At 46.0% G+C, this 20348-nt stretch overlaps 1 protein-coding gene across 2 annotated transcripts in view; it reads left to right on the forward strand.

Moving 5' to 3' along the window:
- IDE (insulin degrading enzyme) overlaps window positions 1-20348 on the forward strand; it is a 1242012-nt gene that overhangs the window by 1101063 nt on the left and 120601 nt on the right. For both annotated transcript variants that reach the window (XM_078643408.1, XM_078643410.1), the window contains exon 21: window positions 10118-10390. In XM_078643408.1, the coding sequence (XP_078499534.1) occupies window positions 10118-10390 (273 nt within the window). The remainder of the gene's footprint in view (window positions 1-10117; window positions 10391-20348) is intronic.

Consider the following 20348-nt stretch of genomic DNA (forward strand, 5'->3'; position numbering starts at 1 on the left):
TGAGGGTGAGTGAGGGTGAGTGAGGGTGAGTGAGGGTGAGTGAGGGTGAGTGAGGGGTTGAGGGTTCATAGTCCTGGGAGGAGAATCACATTAAAGCAATTGTAAAAATTTATTTGGTCCTGACAATCTGTATTGGCGACTTTACACGTCATAACGTGATTTGAGGATGCATTTATCTTGTATTGCCATACGCATTTTCTGTGATAATGCACTGAGATTAAAAAAGTATAAAACCTAGGCGGCTACCTCCATGTGACCTCTACCAAGGTCACAAGGACGTCATCCGTTCTCCAGCACAGGGCCGCGCTTTGAAGCATTAGGGAAAGTGACCGCGAAAGGCAGCCAACTTCCAGCCACGTGAACGTCCCAAAAAAAAGACCGCAGAAATGAATTGCAGACTGTAGGTGTTCTGTAATTGGCAGGCACTGCTGCAGTTTATCAGCCGATACCGGATTCAAAGTAACTTAATAGCAAGTGTGTATCAAGTCATTCAATAAAGGCATTAATCTGTGTCATCGGGGCCACTCTGCTTTATGAAAAAGCATATTTATTGTGTTCTGAATTCTAGGCGAATTTGTAAGAATGGGGAGCCTGGTGGCAGGCTGTCACAGAATACCTCTTTGCAATGATTTCTCCGCTCGGCTCCTGCCTTGCACTTGTTGGGACAGCGTGATTGACGGGTCTAAATCGTCTCGCCTCCTGTGGCTTTACTAAAGAGTGGAAAGTTGAACACTTCTTACCTAGTAGGTTTTTGTCCAATTTAAACAGATTATTGTGCGGGAGATTGCGCTGGCAGGAGGCTGTGATTTGAGTGGGGCCTTTAGTGTATTTGTCACATCTAATGTCCTTATGAGATGCAGGCGGCGCGGTTTCCGATGATGGATCGTGCGGCTGCATTTGGGAATGACGGCCACATTTGCTGATTAGTGGATTGATTTTTCTAAAAGCCAGGTATTGTTACTTCACCTCTTCTATTGGGTTTGAGTCACGCAGGCAGACTTTGTGAGATTTACTCCTATGAATTTAGCAGTGCCGCCCAGACTTTGCTTCAAACACGTAAAAAATGGTGAAACGCAAGTACTTTGAAGTGTTATGTTCAAACTAGGGCGCTCCTTCAATTTCAGCAAAGGAACCATGCTCACTAGACAAACAAGCTCAGGTAGCACTCACACATGAGGGAGATCGTCAATGGAGAGGAAAGGGGGAAGCGAGAGGGTGAAAGATGGGACGACAGGTTTAGAGGCAGCAACTACAGCAGAGCATCAAAGGGCTGGGCGAGAAGGGAGGGGGGAATGAGCAGGGGGCGGAGCAGGGAGAGCGGGCTTTGTAATGTAATTGACACGGCCGGCCGGTCGTGAAACTGAAAGCATGGCCGGCCGGCCGTGAAAGCCTTTGATGCGGCAGGGGAAATGCGAGACGGCGGGGAGGGGGCGGAGCGGGTAAACAAAGACGGACGTGCACGCGCTTTTAAGCTCAATGCGCATGCGCATTGAGCTTAAAAGTCACGGGCACTGCAAGGAATCGCCACGATTCCTTGCAGTGTGGATAAAGAGTGGATAAGTCCCAATACTCTCGCTTGCTCGATGCGCATGCGCATCGACAGGCGAGACCTAAAAATGTGAGGATCATCACAAAGGTATTTTTAAATCACTCTCTAATAACAGTCACTTATTCAAAAAACCAGCTTCGCTGCAGCTGCAGGCGTCAAAGCACACCCGAGTGGCACTCGGCCACTTGGGTGTACCCCGATGATGAAGCATGTCAACAACTAGGTTGGTGAGTGAGGGATTTTTTAAAGAAAGCATATGAGCTGCAGATCTCACACTGTGCTTTAGATCGCGACCTGTTGTTGGGCTCGGATGATTGCATGTTGTTATCGTCTTGGAAGAAGTCTTTGTAGTCACGAGATAAGTGACTCCTCCCTTGGACGATAGTGTGCATGGGCATCGACTCCATCCTTAGATTGTTTTTTTCCGCCACTGGGTTCAGATGAAACTTCTCGGCTCCGGTTTGAAATCTACTTTTCACGTACTTAGGCGTGTAAACATTTTCTTCAAACTTCACCAAACAACTTTCAATACCGATAAACATCGACTCGACTTCATCAGCTCGATTCCAGTCGTCGGCGCGGACCGTTGGGCCTACCCATGCCGTGAGGCCTACACCTCATGGAAAGGACACCATTCAAAAGATGCCCCGAGTGTGGAGTAAAATTTCCACACGGTGACCATCACGAGGTCTGTAACCTGTGCTTATCGCCAGAACACGCGAATCCAGCTGCACAGCCTGTGCATCCTTTCGATCGAAAAAGACGATTCGAGATCGGAGGGCCCGTCGACGCTATATGCAGAGATCAGGTCCGGAACCGGTGGATATCTTTGACGAAGGTCCATGCGTCCCAGAAGAAGATTCCGATGATCTCCAGATCATATCCGAGGCAAATGACTCCGATGACTCCATGCCTTCGGGTCAACGCGTAAGTACCACTGCCCCTACGATTGGATCATAAAAGCCATGTCCTTCAATCAGTGTGTCTAACACACATCTCAAACAATTAAAACACTGCACAACTTAGGGTTTACAATCAACTACACCAAGTCACATCTCCAGCCCTCTCATGTACATCAATACCTAGGGGCTACAATAAACACAGATACAGCTCTAGCTTATCCCAGTCCAGCCAGGATACAGAGCATTCAAGCCTTAGTCACAAAGTTTCAAAACCAGCACTCTCTCCCAGCCAGAGTGTTCATGCAACTAATAGGCATGATAACATCTTGCATTTTTATTGTACCATATGCAAGACTGCAAATGTGCCTATTGCAGGAATGTCTAGCACATCAGTGGAATCAGGCTCAAGGACAACTTACAGACTTGGTGTTAGTGGACAGCCGCACACATCGCTCTCTGCAGTGGTGGCACCCCAAAAACTTGTCCAGGGGGTGGCCGTTCCTCGAACCTGTGCCGCAGATAGTACTGAAGACAGACGCATCCCTTACAGGATGGGGAGCCCATCTGTTCCACCATACAACTCCGGGAAAATTGACCGCTCAACAAAAGGTGCTTCACATTAATCACCTAGAGCTGCTAGCAATATTCCTAGCACTAAAATCCTTCCAAGTACATGTACAGAACAAAGCTGTCTTGATCCGGACGAACAACATGACAGCCATGTACTATATTCAAAAACAAGGAGGCCCACGTTCCTGCAACTGTCCCAGCTCGCACAGAACATTTGGAGATGGGCCATTCCACAAAAGATATATCTGCTGGCGGAACACCTTCCAGGAGTTCACAATCAGATAGCAGATTTGTTAAGTCGACAGACACAACAAATTCACGAATGGGAACTACATCTGCAAGTTCTTCTACCATTCTTTCACAAGTGGGTTCATCCAGACATAGATCTGTTTGCCACACACGAAAACGCAAAATGCCCAACCTTCGTCACCAGGTTTCCACACCCGCTGTCCAAGGGCAATGCGATATGGATGAACTGGTCAGGCAGATTTGCGTACGCTTTTCCGCCGATCCCACTAATACCACTAGTAGTACGCAAGCTGAGACAACAATCTCTCAAATTGATCCTGGTAGCTCCCACATGGGCACGCCAACCATGGTTCACCACACCAAATACTGTGTCTGACAACATCCATGCTAACGCAGAACCATGGAGACATCAGACATCCAGATCCAAGTCAACTGAATCTGGTGATATGGCTCCTGAAGTCTTAGAGTTTGGTTACCTTAAACTGCCACCAGAATGTATGAATATCATTAAAGAAGCCAGGAGACCTACTACTAGAGCTTCCTATGCTGCAAAATGGAAGAGATTTGCCATTTATTGCACTAATAATCAAATTGATCCTCTAGATGCTTCCATCCAGAATATCATCTGTTACCTTCTCCATTTACAAAGATGTAATCTAGCATATTCATCTATACGTTTACATCTTGCAGCCACTGCAGCATATCTACTCAATAGACAACATATGTTTTGTAGAGTTCCTGCAATCAAAGCTTTCATGGAAGGATTAAAACGAATCATTCCTCCTAGGTTACCACCCTCTCCAGTGTGGAACCTAAACATTGTTATTACCAGGCTCATAGGGGCCCCTTTGAACCTTTACATAAGTGTGAACTGCAGTTTATTACATGGAAAATAGCTTTCCTTATGGCTACTACCACTCTTAGGAGAGTTAGAGAGATTTAAGCTTTCACTATACAAGAAGCATTTTTACAATTACACCGTAAAAAGGTGGTTCTAAGAACTAATCACAAATTCCTTCCTAAAGTAATTACTCCTTTTCATCTAAATCAATCAAGAGTTGCCAGTGTTTTTTCAAAACCCAGACTCTGTAGCAGAAAGAGCTCTACACACACTAGATGTAAAAAGAGCTCTTCTCTATAACATTGATGGGAGCAAATCCTTTCGTAAAACAAAGCAACTGTTTATAGCTTTCTCTCCACCACATAAAGGCAACCCCATCTCTAAAGCTGGAATTGCAAGGTGGATTGTAAAATGTATGCAAATATGCTATCACAAAGCAAAACGTAAATTAACAGTTCCTCCTAGAGCGCACTCCACACGCAAACTAGGAGCCTCCATGGCTTTCTTAGGGAACATTCCCCTAGAAGACATCTGCAAGGCAGCAACATGGTCTACAACTCACACCTTCACTAAACACTACTGTGTTGATGTGCAAGCCAAGCAGCAAGCTGCAGTAGGCCAAGCTGTCCTCAAAACTCTCTTTCAAACTACTCCTACATCTACAGGTGACCACCGCTAGGGGAGACACTGCTGTACAATCGATGCACAGTGTGAGATCTGCAGCTCCTATGCCTACAGAGGAAAATGCTACTTACAAGTATGCATCTGTTCTTGGCATGTAGAGCTGCTGAGTCTCACACGCCCACCCGCCTCTCCTCGGGGCCTGTATCTGTTCCAGTTCTATCTTAATTAGATACACACACATGGACATCCCTTTTTCTATTTCTACTAACTCCATCATTTCCCATCATGGCGAAAAACAATATAAGGATGGAGTCGATGCCCATGCGCACTATCATCCAAGGTAGGAGTCACCTATCTAGTGACTACAAATTTTTCTTCCAAGACGACAACAACATGCAATCATCCGAGCCCAACACCAGGTGGCGATCTAATGCGCAGTGTGAGACTCTGCAGCTCTACATGCCAAGAACAGATGCATACTGGTAAGTAGCATTTTCCTTCTGGATTGTGTCTTTCTCCGTATAAATCACTAGGACACTGTGTCCTGGGGAAACGCCCTCTTTGTTTTTTAGATTTTAAACATCGTCTCCTGCGACTAGAAGTCCAAAACATTTTACAAAAGGGAGCAATAGAACTGGTCCTGTTATCTCAAAGAGGAAGGGGATTCTACTCCTGCTTCTTTCTGGTTCGAAAGACTGTCAAAAAGTGGCGCCCTATCCTAGATCTGAGGGAGCTCAATACATATCTCATCAAGCAGTCATTTTGAATGATCTCCTTACAGGACATACTTCGACTTCTGAATTCAGCAGATTTCATGGCCACTTTAGACCTAGAGGACGCATATTTTCATGTCCCCATTCATCCATTGCACAGGAAGTTCCTTCGCTTTACAGTAGCCAAGAGCCGCTTTCAATTCAAAGTCTTCCCTTACGACCTCAGATCGGCACCATGAATCTTTACAAAAATTCAAGCTCCAGTAGCGGCCTTCCTCAGAAGAAAACAACACCAGGTGTTTCCCTACCTATACGACTGGTTGATAAAAGCCCCTTGGAAAACAACAGCCAGAAATTCTGTGACAGCTTGTACAAAGCTGTTCAAAGTTCTAGGTCTTACCCTCAACAGGGAAAAGTCAAGCTTGCGTCCTTCCAAGAACGCCATTTTTCTGGGAGCCATATTGGACACATCCCTGAACAGAGCATTTCCATCACTAGAAAGACAAGCAAAATTGATGTCAATGTCTTGTCTACTTCTAAAAAGGTCACTTTCAGTTCACCTCTACAAGTCCCTTCTGGGATCCATTTCTTCCTGCATTCCTCTGATACCCCACTGCAGGCTACAAATGCATCCTATTCAGGAGCAACTGGAGTTACAGTGGCGTCAGGTGGAAAGATATTTCGAGGACATGATCACGGTAACTTCGCCAATGAAACAAGCCGCTTCATGGTGGATTCACAAGACAAACATTTCTCAGGGTCTTTCTTTTCTGGTCACCCCAGTTCTCAGATAATTACAACAGATGCATCTCTAGAGGGTTGGGTATCGGTTTTGCAGGACCTCCGAATAAGTGGTCGATGGCAACAGCATCATCGTCTTTTGCACATCAATCTGCTGGAGATAAGAGCGATTCGCCTAGCCATGCAGGCGTTTCTCCAGAGAATCAAAAATTCATCTTTTCTGATCAGAACAGACAATACCATAGCCATGCATTACGTCAACAAACAGAGCGGCACAAGATCCTGTCTGTTTTCTGTGGAAGCTCAAAGTGTCTGGGAATCGGCGATCCTACAGGGGGTTTTGCTGAAAGCCGAGCATCTTCCAGAGAATCTCAATGAGACAGCAGATAGACTACGCAGACTAAAGTCAGTCTGCCAAGAGTGGGAGCTGGATCAGCGGACACTGGACAACATCTTCCAGCTATGCGGCAGACCGTCCATAGATCTGTTTGCGAATCTGGAGAAGAAGAATTGCCGGTACTTCACAAGCTGGCATCACCATCCGGGATCCTGGGGGAGTACGTTTTCGATGGCATGGTTGGGTGCCTATGTCTACGCTTTCCCCCATTCCTCTTCTCTCGAGGCTTTTCAGAAAGTTAAAGGTGGAACCCTGCAAAATGATCCTCATAGCACTGTCCTGGCCTCGCCAGTACTGGTACACGGAGCTTCTTATGTCAGTGGATCAACCAAATCCCTTGGATCCTATCCCATCCTTGCTGATGATGTCCCAGGGCCAAGTGCTGCATCTGAATCCCAAATCCCTTCTATTATCGGCATGGCTCCTGAGCACAGAGAGTGTCTCCACCTAACTGTCCACAGAGTGTAGAGACATCCTTTCCCAGGCTCGTGCTCAGAGTACGAACAAGACATACCGAATGAAGTGGAAGAGGTTCTGTCTCTGGTGCCAAAAATCGGGAGTTCACCCTTTCTCTTTATCGGTTCCGGAGATTCTTCTCTACATCCTTTCCTTGGCCAAAGCTGGTTTAGCTCACGCATCCATTAAAGTTAACTCGCAGCCATCTCTCGTATCAGAAGAACATCTTTGGGCCCTTCTCTATGGATAGCAAGGATAATAAAACTATTTATGAAGGGGCTTTTTAAGCAAGGTATTGCACGTTGGATTTCCAGCTCTATCCAGTACTGTCATCAATTGGCTGGGAAACCCCTCCAGGGAAAGGTTCGTGCTCACTCTACGAGGGCAGTCTCTTCCTGTATGGCCCTCTTTGCTGGGGTACCTATCCTGGATATCTGCAGAGCGGCTACCTGGAAGAGCATCCATACTTTTACCAGACATTACTGCTTGGATTCTTCAACGCGCAGTGATAATACTGCAGTGGGCCAAACAGTCCTGAGGAACCTGTTTTATTAGCGGTGAGCTTTCCCTCTCATCCCTCCTTCCTTTTCTTTACTAAATTCTTGCACATTCTTTGATAAATGTATTGTTTCTGGCTATATTGTCTGCATATAAGTTTTGATGATGCATTTTGTGTTCTTGCTACTTCTTAAAATTTTCTGTAGGAATAGGCTTAATGTAGTCTTAATATTTTACAAAGACCAAAATTGAAGAAATGATTTCCTTTTTCTATCTTATTTCTGTGCATTATGTACGGTTGTTCAAGACGATAAGAGCAAAAAATGTGCTCATAACTGCTAGCTACTCTGATTTATGCATGTGAATCTATGAAAGTTCCAATACTGGAGTAAGAAAATGAGTTACTCAACTGTAACTTTCGTTCTCCAGTATTGGAAACGTTCATAGATTCACATGCAACCCACCCTCCTCCCCTGGGAAAGTTCAACCTTCTGCATTTTTATGGCTATCCTATAGCACTACGGCTATGAAAATCTGAAGGTCTGAGGATCTCTCAGGAGGGTTCTAGAGGGTGAGGCTGATCTGATTGGTTGTGTGTTTTATTTGGTCTCTTTTACAAAAAGAGGTGGATATGTTACAAAACTGGAATGGGCCTAGGCCTCGTTTCTAGTTTGTAATAGCTTTGCATTGCTATTTTTATATAGCGGGGACTCCCATTTCGACGACGGGGCATGATTCAAGATACCCCTTCGGGAGGATCTTCTGTAGCAGCAGCAGCAGAAGGGGAGGGTTCTCCATCCGAACCTGTCATCTCTGCACCTCGATGCATGGAGATTGAGTGATGGCAGTTGATGGCTTTTGACCTTCCTCCTGAAGTTTGTAACATTATTTTGGCGGCCAGGCGGCCCTCCACTAAGACTGTGTATGCCTGCCATTGGCAGAAATTTGTATTATAATGAACAGAAAGGTCTAGTGACCCTCTTTCTGCTTCTCTGTCCACTGTACTTTTATTCATTCTGACCCTTGCCCAGCAGGGCTCTGCTTTGGGAACTCTCAAGGGATATTTTTCAGCCCTGTCTGCTTTTTTGTGGCTTTCAGACTAGCCCTCTCCAAGTCTCCATTTGTACATAGGTTTCTAAATGGGCTGGCTCACTTGTTTCCACCCACACTCTTTGTTATGCCACAGTGGGACCTTACTTTGGTCCTCACCTACCTAATGTGTGCTCCCTTTGAGCCTTTACATAACTGTCCCTTCCGGCTGTTGACCATCAAAACAGCCTTTTTAGTAGCAATTACATCTTCCCGTTGGGTGAGTGAGTTGCAGGCATTATCTTGAACGCGTCCCTATCTGATATCTTTTCTAGACAAAGTGGTGCTTTGCATCCGGGCTTCTATTTTTTTTACTAAAGTTTGTGACCCCATTCCACTGGGTAAATCCGTCACATTGCCCACCTTCTTTGCTCCCCGCATCCCTCTAAAGAGGAGAAGCAGCTCCACCATCTGGACCCAAGAAGAGCAGTGTCGTTCTATCGTGACCGCACAATATTGTTCCGGGTGGATGACCAACTCTTTGTGGGGTACGTGTGAGCTAAGAAGGTAAGGGCAGTGCACAAAAGGACCATCTCTCGCTGGGTCATTCTCTGCATTAATATCTACTATGTCCTGGCTAAGAAGGAGCCCCCTGGGGGATTAAGAGCCCATTTCACCAGGTGAATGGCTGTGCTTCTGGCCTAGGCTTGGTGTGTCCTAGTGCTTGACATCTGTCAGGCAGCAACATGGGCATCTTTGCACACGTTTGCCAAGCACTACTGCCTGGATAGTCAGGTCCGCAGGGATGGGTATTTTGCCCGTTCAGTCCTACTGGACTTCCTAGTTTGAGGTAATGGTCTACACCCACCACTGGGATGGTATCGTTTGGGTATCTAATTCAAAGGTAAGGAACTGGAGCTATAAGTCTCTACCAGATGAACAATTTACTTCATTATCTGGTAGAGAGACTATCTAGCTGCATATTCCCTACAGCCCCTCCCATGCCTCCCCGCTTTTCGGACTAATGTTGTAGGACTAGGGATACTCCCCTTTTCAGGGCCCTAGTTTTGCACATGACTACATCAGTTACTGTGCTTTTGGCGTGGAAAAAACGACTGACGTCCGCACCTGGGTGGCACTTATATAGGTTCCGCGACGTCATAATAGGCGTCACGCGGTGCCAAAAGAAGCCACCCGAATGCACGCGCAAGGGTTACTGCTCAGCATAAGTTTCCGGATCCAGCCAGACGCCTAGGAAATTAAAAGGTAAGGAATCTGCAGCTAGATAGTCTCTACCAGATAATGCATTACCAAAGGAAAGTAACTTGTTCATTAAAAACAAAATGGTTATGGCCATCCCTAATGTATACGCACTGTATGTTACTTATTCGCAGTATGTTCAAATATGCAAAGTATTAACTTGAAATGCTTAACGTTGTCAAATGTGTTCTTTCTATTTTGTCTTTCTTATCAGCCCAATTTGTCTTGAACTTTAACATTTATTGATGTAGCGATGATTCTGTAACCATGTTTCCTTTTAATTTCAAGGTTACATTGTGTTCAGTGGCCCCCGCAGGGCTAATGGCATACAAGGTCTACGCTTTATTATCCAGTCCGAAAAGCAACCCCACTACTTAGAAAGCAGAGTTGAGGCCTTCTTAAAAACAATGGAGAAATCGTTGGAAGATATGTCTGATGAAGCTTTCCAGAAGCACATACAGGCGTTAGCAATTCGTCGTTTAGATAAGCCCAAAAAACTTTCTGCAGAGTGTGCAAAATACTGGGGAGAAATTATCTCCCAACAATATAACTTTGATAGAGGTAAGTAGGATCATGCTTTCTAAATGCACTTATGATGGAAATTTTGCAGCTGCTTGCCAGTAGTCTGTAAAGAAGGGTGCAAAAGTAAATGTATCGAATGTTATCAGTGTCTTGTGGTTCACAGAGTAAAATGATGGTAATTAGATTTAAAAGGACATGCATTATGAGTCTAACCATTGAACTTAAAGTCTCAGATGTTTACATTTAACTATAGAAAGAAGGCATTTGGAAATAAAGCAGAGTTTGTGTTTAATTTATAAAGTATTGTATCTCTTATAGATGCACATGCTTGAATCTTCCCCGTTGTCATGGTGGGAGTCCCACAGTAACAGTAAACTAGCTGGATTAAAGTTCAACATTCAGTTGTCATAGAAATTCAATAGCCTTTAGCAACCTATTATCCTTGTTTTAAATCATCCAAACTTCAGCCAATCGGAGCATAGACAATAGAGTCTCTATTCCCTGTAGGACCACCATATCTCTGATTTCTTACGACATGTACTGGGTTAGGATGTCTCCCTGAGCTCTGCTCAGTCAGTGTTTCTGCTATTTCTCTTTTGAACTTCCAGCTTGAAGTTAATTTCTTTGCTTCATCTCTTTTTCTGAGGTACTGTCCAGGAGTGTGCAAACCTATTTTTCTTCAGTCTGTCTGAGTCTAAAAAAGGGTTGTTTAGGCCCTGCAAGACTTGTAAAAAGTCCAGACTGTATTCTGAGTACCCACATAAAGAGTGCCTTTATTGCCTGTATCTTGACCACAAGCCCAGAGAAGTACTGTCATACCTTTTCAACGAAAACTCTCAAGGATCGTGAGGGTAGGATGCTTTTCTGGCTGTAAAGAAAAAAGGTCGCTAAGGACTCTAACTTTGAAGGTGAGGAGAAGCCCTATACGTCCTCCAAGAAGAGAAAGGAAGAAGGGTGTTCCTCTTTGCATAGAGATCCTAGAAAATCTTGATCGCAAAGTAAAGAGAGGCCTGAAGAAAAAAGGGTTAAAAAGATCAGCCTGGTCCCTCTTCCTCTCATCAAAGAGCTGGCTCTGCTCCACCGTCAGTGCCATATATTCCCTTCAGGGACTCTTCATCTGCGAAAATCCGTTTGTCGATGAAGAAATCGTCGTCTGCGACCCCCATCTTCACAGAATCGAGCGCTCCGTCTACGGTCTCGTCAGTGAATACCACTACGTCAACGGTCAAGACGTTGACAGCTTCGTCGTCGAAGACGGAAGTGGTGGTGTCACCGTCATCGACAGTTGTAAGGCGGTCTCCGTCAACGAGGGCTTTGCCGTCGATGGTCCAACTCGTCTCTTCACTATCGGCAAGTCTTTCTCTACAGCTTCTGATGGTTCTACTGTTGAGGACTGTGTTGCGATCCCATTGATGAGGGAAAAGGACGTTGTACTTTCAAAGGCGCTACCTTCTATACTACATGACTTTTCAAAAATATCTCCATTGCCTCCTCCTCATCTCTTGGATTTCCAGGAATCCGATGATGGTCCGTATGGCCCTGCATACAGCCCCTCGCAGCTCAGTCAAGTGCCAGGACTCTGAGAAGGATGAGGCGCCAGTTTATCCATCGCCTTATTTAGAGGGGGAACATTCCTTATCTGATGCAGGGCGTCCCAGTGCTCAATGCATGGATGCATCTTAAGTGCACTACCCATACGAACAACAGGAAGATCATACCCAAGAACCTTCCATCAATATTCCTATTTTGTTGGTCTCTGACCTTCGTATGATGCTTTATGACTCCTATAAGTATTTTCCTGAAGCGAACTCTGCTCCGCGGACACTACCCATACAGTAGGCCCCTGTTGCTGTTCCTGCACTGCTGGCTGCGTCTCCTCTTCCAAGAATGAAAAATGTTCTGCCACCTTTGGAAATTCTTGTTCAAGTGCAGGACAGTGATGATCAGCAGCTAGAAGAAAAGGAGCTGCAGTTCATATTTATTTATTTATTTGTTTGATTCATTAAAATCTTACAAAAAGGCAGATAAAACTTTACCAAATTTAAAATTATAAAACAATCGGATTTTCAATCAATTTTCAATCGATTTTCAATCAAGTTAGGTATATATTATACACATAAAAAAGGAGCTGCAGTTGGATCCGGATGTCCATGATGAGTAGGACGATTACGTGGCTCCTACTCAGTCTTCACATACCCCGCCTATTGCCAGCTCTCCACCTGCAGATATCGGCAGTTTCCACATTCTCCTGGAATGCGCTTTAAGGCGCTTCGATCGCCCTTTGCCGGCTAAGCAGACGGAGTGTTTTGTTGTATGATTTAAACCATACCCATCGTGGACTACTTATTGCAAAAGGGGTTGAAGTTAATGAAAACACCAGCCTCTATTCCTGGGTGGTTCTGAAACTAGATAAAAAGTACAGGGCACCCGAAGACTCTCCTACATGGGGTATTGGTCATCCTCGGCCTGATTCAGTTATTTTGCAAACTGCTCAAAGAAGATCTAAAAATCCTTCTCCATTTGCAGTTACACCTGACAAGGAAAGGCATTGTCTTAGCACATCGTTAAAAGATTCTCCGTATTGGCAGCCACCGCCATCAGGACCTCCAACTCCATGGCTATCCTCGGGAGATATGACCAACAAATGTGGTCCGATATCAATTCCTTTTTGGAGTATCTTCCTGAGGACAAGTAGGAGGCAAAGGATGTTCTATCTGAGGGGGAGAGGGCCTCTTCCGAGATCATTGATGTGGCTCTAGACATCTCATCGACCGCCTTCAGACAGATGGCAGGAGGGACGGTGTTGAGACGGCAGGGGTGGCTATAAGCTACAACATTTTGCCTTGAGGTTCAGGCCAAGGTGTTGGATATGCCATTAGACTGCAAATTCTTTTTTGGCAAACACGTGGATGACCTACTGCAATCAATAAAGTCCGACACGTACACAGCTAAATCGCTGACGAATCTGCAGCAAAAGAAGTTTTCTCTCGACCCCGGCTTCAGCAGCATGTTCAACCCTATTAACAGCAGGGATTTCGATCGCAGTACTCTACACAGCCCTTTAGTCAAACCTCCACACCAGCCTACTATAGAGTATCGGCACATCGACGCCCAGTGTCCGAAAGAATAGCTCACACTGCCACAAAAAGGCAATAAGGATTCACATACCCTTGCTACCATAGTCCCACTTCAGTTCGGCCTGCTTGCTCCAAATTCTTCAATCAATGGGAGCTAATATCTTCCGGTAAATGGGTGTTAGACGTATTCCGCCATGGCTACATGCTAGAATTTGTTCAGCAGCCTTCGGAATTACCTCTGTGTGGAACTCCTCATTGTCATCTGGCAGTCCTCAAGAGGGAAATCAAATTGCTGTTCCCCAAGCAGGTAATCGAAGAAGTGCCACACAGTTAGCACAATCTAGGGTTCTACTCTCATTTCTTTTTAATCAGGAAAATGGAGGCAGATATTGGACCTTAGGTTGCTGAACAAGTTCAGCAAACGTCAACCCTTCAGGATGTTGTCACTCCAGGAGATTTTGCTTCTCATGGATATGGGGATTATATGTCCTCCCTCGATCTTCTGGACGCATATTCCCAGGCATCTGAAGGATCATCGTTTTCTCACCTTCGAGTTGACTGGGTGCCATTACCAATTCAAAGTGCGACCCTTCGGGTTCAAGTCTGCTCCAAGAGTTTTTACCTAGTGCTTGGCGCTAGTTATGGCCTTTCTCCGGCGATCCATTCATCAGGTACCCCCTTACCTGGACGACTGGTTGGTCAAAGAGCCATGCTTCAAGCCGCCAGAAGATCTACGGATGCCTGTGCTTGGCTTTTTGGCTCCCTAGGTCTCAAACTCAACGGGTAAAAGTCCTCTCTAATTCCTTCCAGGTCTCTGGTGTTCCTAGGAGTAACTTTGAATAACAAGTTTTCACACCTTCAAAAGACAGTGCAATCCCTATCCACAGAAAAGTGTGTTTCAGTAAAGACATACAAACCAATGCCAGGATGATGTCATTCCTGCATCCCGCTCATCCCACACTGTCGCCTACGGATGAGACTACTTCAGGAGCAGCTTGCTCAATGGTCTCAATCTCTGGGCTCATTCTAAGACATTGTTTCAGTCACACCAGAGATGACCTCAGCGATGTCCTGGTGGGCACTCAGAGACAAACTTTCTCAAGGTCTATCTTTCCTTATGTAAAATCCTAAGTTGTTCATGACATCGGACTCTTCCATGGATGGGCGGGAAGCCCACCTCAGGAGTTAGATTCCTGGAAAGTGGTCAGCTCAGGAGGTGCAGTGTCACATAAATCTGTTGGAACTAAAAGCATTTTTTCTAGGGATCCAGGCTTTCTTGCCAATGATCAAGAAATCATCGATTCTCGTAAGCATGGACAGCACCACCACCATGTTCTATCTGCTGAAAGAAGGTGGGACAAGATTTTATGCCCTCTCAGTCATGGCTCAGCAGATCTGGGTATGACTGACAGCCCACAAGATATCAATACAAGTTCAACATATACCAGGAGCCCAAAACAAATGGGCAGACTCCCTCACCAGAGACACCAAACTGTCACAAGTGGGAGCTAAACAAGGATCAGCGGCAAGGGTTTTTTCGCCTTTGGGGGTTTCCAACCCTAGATCTGTTTGCTATGTCTCACAACGGAAAAAAATGCAGGTTCTATACCAGTAGGTTTCCTCAACCACGCTCTCTAGGAAACTACTTCCATTTATCTTGGGAGGGAACGTTTGCTTACGCATTTCCTCCGTTTCCTCTCATTCCAAATGTTCTGGAGAAGATCAAATAAGAGCCTTGTCACATCATACTAATTGCCCCGGCATGGGCGCGGCAGTACTGCTTCACAGAGCTGTATTGGTTAACAGGGACCTCTCCAAATTTGTTCCAGCCAAAGGAGAATCTACTCTCCATTAACCAGGGCCAAATGGTTCTTCTACAAATTCACATGCTTCACTTCTCAGCTTGTCCCCCCATCACACAGAATTCGGAGAGCTAGAAATTTCTGAAGAACGTGAAGCAATACTACAGAAAGCCTGAGCTCCTTTTACAATCAAGAGTTACTTGGCAAAATGGAAACTATTTTCTCATGGTTTGTCGAGCACTCTTGTGATCCTCTCTCATCGCCTGCTCAGGATGTTTTGCCCTATCTATTGTCTCGCCAAATCTGGCCTGAAACAAACGTCCATGCGGGTGCACTTGGCAGCAATATCCAGATACTGATGACGTTTTGGTCACTTGTCCTGGTGGTCCAACAGGCTGGTGAAGGAGTTTATGAAGGGTCTCTTCAGTGCCTACCCTCGGATAAGACCTCCTCCAGTGTTATGGCAACTAAACCTAGCCCTTTCACAGCTTATGAGGTCTCCATTTAAACGAATACTCAAATGATATTTAAAATACCTCTCGTTGAAAGTTGCTTTACTGTTAGCCATCACCTCAGCTAGACGCATTTGTGAAATCCAAGCATTTTCTGCCATAGAGCCTTATCTGCAATTTCGTCAGGATACGGTAATTCTTCGTATCAATCCTTCTTTTAATTGCCTAGAGTACCTTCCATGTTTCATCTAAATGAACTAGTGATTCTGCCCTCCTTCTTTCCTGCTCCATCTTAGCTGGCTGAAAGAGCTCGCCATTCACTGGACAATAAACGTGGTTTAAAGTTCTACTAGCAAAGGACTCAGACTTTCCAAAAATCTACTCAGCTGCTCATTGCCTTCTCTGCCCCTGGAAGGGTCAGGCTTTGACACATGCATAGATTGCTCGCTTTTGTCTCATCGACTATACTCTTCTGTCATGAGCGAGCTGGCCGCTGTCTGGCTACCAAGGTCACAGCTTGTTCCTCGTGCAAGGTGGCAGCTTCTTATGCCTTGATCGCCGGAGTGTCCTTGCCTGACATCTGCAGGGTGACATGGATGAATGTCCATACCTTCACAAAGCATTACTGTCTGGATGCATTGCAGAAGGCAGATTTAGCGGTTGGGCAGCTGCTCTGCGACGTCTGGTCGCATAAAGTATGAACTTCTTGGTGTCTATTTCTTCATATATTATTATTTTTGGATCTGTGATTAATGCACCCCCTCTGACCTTTTGATAACTGCTTACTATTCTGATTCAAGCATGTGAATCTATAAACGATAGAATACTGGAGAGAAAATAAGTTACTTACCTGTAGACTGTGGTTCTCTAGTATAGATATATTTTGTAGATTCACATGCAGCCTAACCACCTTCCTTTCCAGGTTCACCCTCTATACCTCTATTGTTCCTCTAATTGTACTCGTGCTCGAAATCTGAAGTGTGGTGGCCCTGCAGGGGAAGGAGACTCTATGGTCTGTGCTCTGAGCGGCTGAAGTTTGGATGTTTGAAAATAATGATAATAGGTTGTTAAAGGCTATTGAATTTCTGTGGCAAATTGAATGTTAAACTTTAATACTGCTATTTTTCTATTACTGTAGGGCTCCCACCATGACGATGGGGAAGATTCAGACATGTGAATCTATAACATATTTCAATAGTGGAGAACCACAGTGTACATGTAAATAACTTGTTTTATATTTTGTAAGCATTGTTGTATATGTAAGTTTAAGCCAGTTTAAGGCAAGAACACATTTGGCCAGATTGTTATTTACATTCCAAGAAACAGTAGTATCTTGAAGGTAGCAGCAGTGTACTACACAAAAAAGTTTGCTTATTTATGAAATTCCAATGATGTTGGTTCTCCGAGACTAAATCAATTTGGAATGTTATGTATTCAAGAGCAAACAAAAAGTTGATTGGTTAAATGTCTGAATTAATCTGAGCCACTGATAATTACTCAGGCCACATTCTAGTCCAGCCTGTTTTTTGCACAGTATTGCCCACACGCATCAAGCCTTTTTTTATTCGCAAACGGTGAGAATCGCAAAATTCGGCCGTTTGCGAATGCAAAAACATTTTTTGGGATGCATCATTTTTTAAAATTTTTTCGCAATTTCAGAAATCGCAAATTTTTGCGATTTCTTAAATTGCCATAGCATTTAAGAAATCGCAAATTTTGCGATTTCTTAAATGCTATGCATTAATTTTTTTAAATAGCGAATTCGCAATTAGGAAGGGGAAAATTACCATGAAGTAAACCTTCATGGTAATTTGCGAAAAGATTTAAAAATGCACAAAAGTTCATTTTTGAAACTTATATTTTGCACACACACATGCCCTTGGGACATGTGTGTGAGTAAAATGTACTTACGTGACATTTATGGGGTGCAGGGGGGGGTCCTTTAGACCCCCCCTGCACCCTTGAAATTGCATTCTCATTTTGCGATTCCTTAATTGCAAATTCGCAAAATGAGAATGCCTTCCCATTGATTCCTATGGGCCTCTAGGCCCATAGGAATCAATGTAATGTGATTCCTTAATTGCGATTCGCAATTAAGGAATCGCAAATAAAGAAAACTAAGGAATCGCAAAAACTTTTGCAATTTCTTGATGCATAGGATTTTGCAATTCCTAAATTGCGATTCCTTAATTTTCGCAATTTAGGAATCGCAAATTCCTACAATGATGCATGTGGGTGCAAGTCTCTAGACCGATACCATCCTGATGCAAATCAACCTTGGCCTTAATCCAGTAGGAACACTCCATTCTGAAGTACCTGACCAGGTTTCATCCTGATGGGAACAGCAGCAACCCTAGACCGGTTTTGGGATATTACGGCCTCATTAGTGAGATATAACATCTGAGAGACACGTTATTGATAGATTCCTTACCTTAGACTATCCCCAGGCGTCATTTAGGATCCGGAAAGCTTTCGTCAGCAGTACCGCTGCGCGTCGATAGGTGTCGTCGGCATCGTATTCGCCGAGATTACGCCATTCGAGCTACTTAGACGTGCCCACACGCGCTGGTGTCAGTTTTTTCTTTTTCCGCGCCAGCAAGCGCTGATTATGGTACCCCGTCTCTTGTTGACTAAGGAATTTATTTATATATTTGTGAGTACACTGTACCCCTGGTGCATAGGGATGCCCTGTTTCAAGCTTTGCAAGGCCTGACGGACCCGCACCGTGAGTGTCTCTTCTGCCTGGGGCGTGACCACGACACCGAGTCGTGCTCCCACTGCCGGGCTATGGCCCGAAAACGTTGCAGGAGTGGTCCCGAAAATGGCTGGAGGCCCGGGAGTCGGCCCCACGTCGTTCTAGGCCCGGTCCTGTAGGAGGTCGAGGGCCCGGTCGCGGAGCAAGCACCATCATTCAAAGTCTTTGCACTCGGATCAGGTAAGGCGAAGCGCAAAAAATCCGAAGAAGCGTCGCCGCTCTTCGTCCTCGCCGGTCGCGGGACGCAGCTGAGGGGGCAGGTGGCACCGCCCCTGCGGCTCCCATGGAGCCTTAGCAATTACCGTTGGTTGAACCACCTTTCCCGGGTGCATCGGCGACTCCGGCCGAATTGCAAGAGTTCGTGTCGGCACGCCTTCAGGCCCCACAGTTCCGCGTTCCTCGACGTCTCCGGCCCCGACGTCATCCATGCCCAGAGGCCTCCATGGCTCAGGCTGTGGCTCCCCGTTCTTGCCGGTGGACCCCGTATGGCCCCCCGTTCTTGCTGGTGGACCCCATATGGTCCCCCACCTACATCGACGTTGCCGGCGTCGACTTCTTTTCCGACATTGGCACGGAGCCGGAAGGATGTCTCCCAACGCAGATGGGAGACTTTTACCCTTTTATTCACCCACGCCCTTGTCCACTTGTGAAGAAAGGGGAGGACTGGGAAGGGTTTGAAGACCCTCTTGCAGCACAGTGCGACTCTGACCCCGACTGGGATGAGGATGCGGTGGCAGGTGGCCCGGATTACACTCCGATGCCTGGTTCACCATCCCCTTCAACTACTATGGAGGAGAGTGGTACCTTTTCTATGATGTTACGTAGGGCGGTCAAGGCTCTTAACCTCGAGCTCCCTCAGTGGCTGTCAGGACCAACCTACTAACTGAAGTGCTTCAGCCAGCTTCTTCTTCTACAGAATCGCTGTTGCATTTTGATGCACTTACTGATGTACTTCTGGGCATTTGTTCCCTGCCCAACAAAGGGGCCCCTGTGGGCAAGGGTGTGGGCCGACACCATCATCCGGCCCGGGAGACCCTGCCTTCCTCACCCAGCACCCTACACCTGAGAGTTTGGTGGTTCAGGCCTCGACGTTCATGAGTGCGTTCCCTTCTGCTCCGGCGGACGGAGGAATCCCAAAAAATGGAGCAGTTTGGGTAGAAGATTTATTCTTCCGCACGTTCTGGACTACGGTCTGTGAACACTGCCTGTCTTTTGGGCCGCTATTCCCATTCTGTATGGGATGCGGGTGAGCAGGTGCTACCTCAGTGTCTGGAGGGGGCCTGGACAGTTCTCTCCAGAGCTCTTATGGAGGGGAGAGATGCGGCCAAGTTCACCATACACTGTGGTCTTGATACCGCTGATTCGCTGGGTAGGGCGATTTCCACAACGGTGGTGCTATGCCATCATGCCTGGTTAGGGACGACTGGTTTTTCTGCGGATGTCCAGAATACTTTGATGGACATGCCCTTCGATGGCACTCGCCTTTTTGGTGATAAGGCAAATTCCACATTGGAGCGGTTCAAGGACTCTCGAGCCACAGCCAAGTCCTTAGGCCTTTCGGCCACACGTACTCCTTCCGCTTCTAACTTTCGTTCCTTTCGTAGCTCCGGTAGGGGCGTACAAGCACGTTCATTTCAGAACAAGCCTGCGCAGCAACAGTCCCAGCGCAGCCGCGGATGTGGGGCTTGCAGAGGCGGGTCAAGGGGCCAGCGTGCGAGTCAGTCCACCAACACCCCCGCTGCCAGTGCCTCCACACCTTCCTAGTCCGGTGTTTCAGACCCACCAGACGCCAGTGGGTGGCAGGATTCGTTATCACCTCCCCCACTGGCGCACCATTACATCGGACAGGTGGGTTCTGGAGATTGTCCGAAGGGGCTACTCCCTCCCCTTCGAGTGTACTCCCCCTAGCCA

Source organism: Lissotriton helveticus, chromosome 5_1 (assembly GCF_964261635.1).
Source record: "Lissotriton helveticus chromosome 5_1, aLisHel1.1, whole genome shotgun sequence".
Lineage (NCBI taxonomy): Eukaryota > Metazoa > Chordata > Amphibia > Caudata > Salamandridae > Lissotriton > Lissotriton helveticus.